The sequence below is a fragment of the Pectinophora gossypiella genome, unplaced genomic scaffold (assembly GCF_024362695.1).
Source record: "Pectinophora gossypiella unplaced genomic scaffold, ilPecGoss1.1 Pgos_44, whole genome shotgun sequence".
In the NCBI taxonomy this organism is placed as follows: domain Eukaryota; kingdom Metazoa; phylum Arthropoda; class Insecta; order Lepidoptera; family Gelechiidae; genus Pectinophora; species Pectinophora gossypiella.
The window spans coordinates 490,844-495,641 of record NW_026063254.1 but is presented as its reverse complement, the minus strand read 5'-3'; the positions used below and the strand labels follow the sequence as shown (position 1 = coordinate 495,641).

Below are 4,798 nucleotides of genomic sequence, written 5' to 3'. Positions count from 1 at the left end.
CGACTACAAATCACTAAATCAATTTAGTTATCTGCCAACTGCCTACCCCCTAAGAACGATGGCGTGATTATTTATAGCCTATGACCATTTCTAGGTTATCATCTATCACCATACCAAATTTCATCAAAATCCGTTGAGCCGTTTAGGCGTGAAAGAGTAACAGACAGACAGACAGACAGACAGACAGACAGACAGAGTTACTTTCGCATTTATAATATTAGTATGGACTAGCTGGTACCCGCGACTTCGTCTGCGTACTTTTAATTTGAATATTATGGATTATATAAAAGGAACGGTATAGCATGTGATTAAAAGAGAGTAAGTAGGTATATTTAAAAAAAATAAAAAATATCTGTTTACAGTAGTTATAAAGTACCTATGTATTCCATTGAGTGGCAGAAATTACCTAGGAATATTTATCGGTCCCTTATGTCCAAGACACTTACAGGGGTCAGCGTCACGTTGTGTACAAAAATATTTTAAAATGACTGTAGTGTATTGGCTGTATAATGTGGGTTGTCTCATACTCTGACGTCACGCGTCAGTCGCATACCGGCGGTCGAGCGGAGCGGTGTACTGTGATTGTATGCGTGTTGTGGTGTTGGTGAGCCGTAAAATAACCCCACAAGCAGGATAGTACATGTGGCGACGAGGACGAAAGTGAGTACACAATAATTATTTCAAAAGGAAAATAAGGATAGAAATAGTTATCTCGTATGAACTGCGGACCGCCGCGCCGTGTTTACGTTCGATGACGCAACTGCGCCGGACCTCGTATTATATTGTTTTACTTAGCGTTATTCCTTTTGATCAGCGAGGAAAATAACGGAATTTTATTGTAACGTATGTCCACGTTCTCGAAACAGATGGACTTAAGTGACTATAGTTACCGATACCTAACAGATTAATGCAATAATACAATGGAGTAAACAGATTACTTTATCCGCAAGTTACAAGTATTATTAATATCATCTAATAGACTTGAACGATAGGTATTCACTCGTACCAATACAGTTGTATTAAACGATTGTGGTATATATATATCGTATTACGATAATAATCATTTGGCTCAATATTACTTGCTTACAACATTATTATTATAAGGATTAAGGGATTATCTTGAACACTAACAATACTTGCTTAATAATTTCTAAGGTATTTTAGTTAATTGTAAATTAACCTGTATATATTAATTAGGAAACATTTATGTAGGCACCTAGGTATATTTAAACTGAATACATACTGAAAGCGCAGATTAAAATTAATCTGTTTCAATACACCGATGCAAGACTCGGTTACCTATGTGATGACATAAGTACCGTTTATGTATTTATTTACCTGAAGCAGTTACAAATGAACTGATCATTAAATTGATATAAATGAAGCATGATAAGGCCATCATGTATATACACAGAGCAGATTAAAATCTGATCATTAAATTAATATCATGTGGGCAGTTATATTGTTGAATAGACAAATTTTAAATTAATAAAATTTAATATGACAAATATATGAAACATTAAGTAAGAACATTATTTGTTTACATAAAAAAAAAAAAGAAATATTTTAATATTTACTAAAAAAAAAAAAAAAAAAACAGCGGGATAAAAATAATAATAATCCGATCATTAAATTGATGTTAATAGCAGATAATACCTATTTAACTGAATCATTCGATTGATTATGCTTGGTTGTCTCAAAGTTTGCGGATATAAATAATCCGATCATTAAATTGATGTTAATAGCAGATAACACCTATTTATCTGAATCATTCAATTGATTATTCTGAACTGTCCTAAAATTTGTAAGGAAAAAAAAAAGCAGGAATTAAAGCGGATAATCCGATCATTAAATTGATGAGTAAAATAGCGGATAATATTTATCTGAATCATTAAATTGATCATTTCAGGTTGCCCCAAAGATGTCATTCCTGTCATTGGAAAAGTTCGATTGTAACGGAGAATCCACTTCGGTGGGTGTACGATGGGAACGCTGGAAAAGAGCATTACTCATATATTTGGAAGCGTCTAACGTTGATAAAGACATAAAGAAAAGGGCTTCTCTTCTACATTTCGCTGGTTTAGATTTGCAAGAAGTGTTTTATAACATTCCCGGCGCTAATATTGAGCCAAGCGACGGCGTCGACGTTTTTGAAATCGCAATATCTAAACTTGATTCATACTTTGCACCAAAACAGAGCAAAATCTATGAGCGACATTCATTCAGGCTGCTCAAACAGGAACCTGAAGAAAAGTTTGAAAAGTTCCTAGTGAGACTGAGAAAACAAGCTGACAAATGTCAGTTCGCTGATCGAGACGAGAACATTATCGACCAAATAACGGAAAAATGTTACCTACCTGAACTGAGGAAAAAGATACTACAGATTGGAGATGAAATTACACTGGACCGAGTAATCACGGAAGCAAACACACTAGAAATTGTCAATAAACAGCTAGAAGAATTTAAAAACTCTACAAGATCAAATGGGAATCAGGAAGTCAATAAAGTTGATAGTAAAGATAAAAAGAGTTTTTATAAACCAAATAATATACAGCAAGGATGCGGTAGATGTGGTAATCCCAGACATGCGACATTTGACGCAAAATGCCCGGCAAGAGAAAAAACATGCCTGAAGTGTGGTCTCAAGGGACATTTCAGACAATTCTGCAGGACTAAACTACCCCAGAAGAGGAAAACAGAAGAAAAATATAGCCAGGAAAGAAAGAAAGGTCGATTCGACAAAGAGAAAAGTGAAATAAATCAAGTGAGTGGCTCTTCAAACGAGTTGACTCAAAAAGAGGCAGAAACCGAATACGTTTTCCATATTGATGACGATGTCGAAATTGATTGCACCATTGGAGGAGTAGACACTAAGATGTTGATTGACTCAGGCTGCAAGAGAAATCTAATTACGGAGGCAACGTGGGAAATAATGAAGAAGAACAAAGTTAGTTTGTTTAATCAACAACCAAATCCTAATGTAACATTCACGGCCTATGGCAGTACTACACCACTTAAAATAAAAGGATCATTTGAAGCTCGGATACAAATAGGTATGAGATCCGAGACCGCAACTTTCTATGTCGTTACTAATGGCACAAGAAACCTCCTAGGAAAAACAACTGCAATGTCATTAGGAGTGCTAAAAATAGGATTGAATGCAGAAGTTAACCAAATTAATACTGAGAAATTTCCCAAATTCAAAAATATATTAATTCAATTACCGATTGATGATTCCATTCCACCCGTGTCACAGCCTTACAGGTATTGATTTCATTTTCATAAAATATATATTTATGAATGATAATATGATGTATAAATCCTAATAAATATTGTTGATACTTTGGTATACATAATATTCTAATTAAAGATGTTGATGTGATTATTAAGTCGTGTTATTACTCGTTACTTACTTCTAATTTTTTACATTTTTAGAAGGACCCCGATACCTTTAGAAGCTAAAATTGGAGAGAAAATTGAAGAGCTTAAACAAAGGGATATTATAGAACCAGTCGTAGGCTCTTCCAAGTGGGTATCCCCTGTGGTGCCGGTGTTGAAGGAAAATGGAGAAATACGTCTTTGTGTAGACATGCGTCGAGCTAATGAAGCTATTATACGAGAAAATCACCCATTGCCGACAATGGATAAGTTACTACCGAAAATGAAAAATGCAAAAGTATTTACAAAATTGGACATAAAAGACGCATTTCACCAAATTGAGATACATCCGGCTTCAAGACATATAACCACCTTCATAACCAATAAAGGCCTATTTAGGTATAAAAGACTTATGTTTGGCATATCGTGTGCACCGGAAATCTTTCAGAAAACATTAGAGCACATGCTTTTAGGTTGTGAAGGCGTGGTAAATTATATCGATGACATCTTGATATACGGGAAGGACATGCAGGAACATGATGCGCGAGTAAAGAAAGTGATGTCAGTTCTGAAAGACTATAATGTATTAGTAAAAGAAGACAAATGTTCTTTCGGGATGAGCAAAGTGAGTTTCTTGGGACATGAGCTGTCAGCGGAAGGCGTAAGGCCATTGGAAAAGTACATTTCCACAATAAAAGAATTTAGAGCACCTAAAACTACCGGAGAATTACGAAGCTTCTTAGGCTTGATTAATTTCGTCAGCAAATGGATCCCCAATTATGCGACAGCAACAGAACCTCTTAAAACACTACTTCGAAATAAAAATGGAGAGCGAACAGATATTACAGATCATTGGGGACTAGAACAACAGCGATGCTTCGATTCATTGAAGGATATTATGACAAATATACCTAGCTTAGGTTACTACGATGTAAACGATCGTACTACGGTCATAGCAGACGCAAGCCCGGTGGGCCTGGGTGGAGTACTAGTTCAGATTGATTCTGAAGACAAACCCAGGATTATTGCATATGGTCACAAAACTCTGACTGATTGTGAACGCCGCTACTGTCAGACTGAGAAAGAGGCATTAGCCCTTGTATGGGCAGTAGAGCATTTCCACATTTTCCTCTATGGGAAAAGATTCGAACTTATAACAGACCACAAACCATTAGAGATTATATTCGGTACCAAGTCCAAACCATGTGCTAGGATAGAGAGATGGGTTATGCGCCTTCAATCGTACAGCTACAAAGTAGTTTATCAATCGGGTAAGACCAATATCGCAGACTCATTGTCTAGACTCGGTAAAAGTGCAGAAAAATCTTTAGTACAATTGAAAGATGACCATATCTGCCAAATTGTGGACTTTGCCCGACCTCGAGCAGTTTCCCTTAAGGAAATAATAGATAGCTCAATG

At 36.0% G+C, this 4,798-nt stretch overlaps 1 protein-coding gene across 1 annotated transcript; it reads left to right on the top strand.

The window, feature by feature from the left end:
- Positions 1-558: 558 nt before the first annotated feature.
- LOC126381308 (uncharacterized protein K02A2.6-like) lies at positions 559-4,241 on the top strand. The gene is made up of 4 exons (XM_050030807.1): positions 559-660; positions 1,910-3,264; positions 3,436-4,003; positions 4,167-4,241. The coding sequence occupies exons 2-4, from the start codon at positions 1,922-1,924 to the stop codon at positions 4,239-4,241; spliced, it is 1,986 nt and encodes a 661-aa protein (XP_049886764.1). The 5' UTR covers positions 559-660; positions 1,910-1,921.
- Positions 4,242-4,798: the final 557 nt, after the last annotated feature.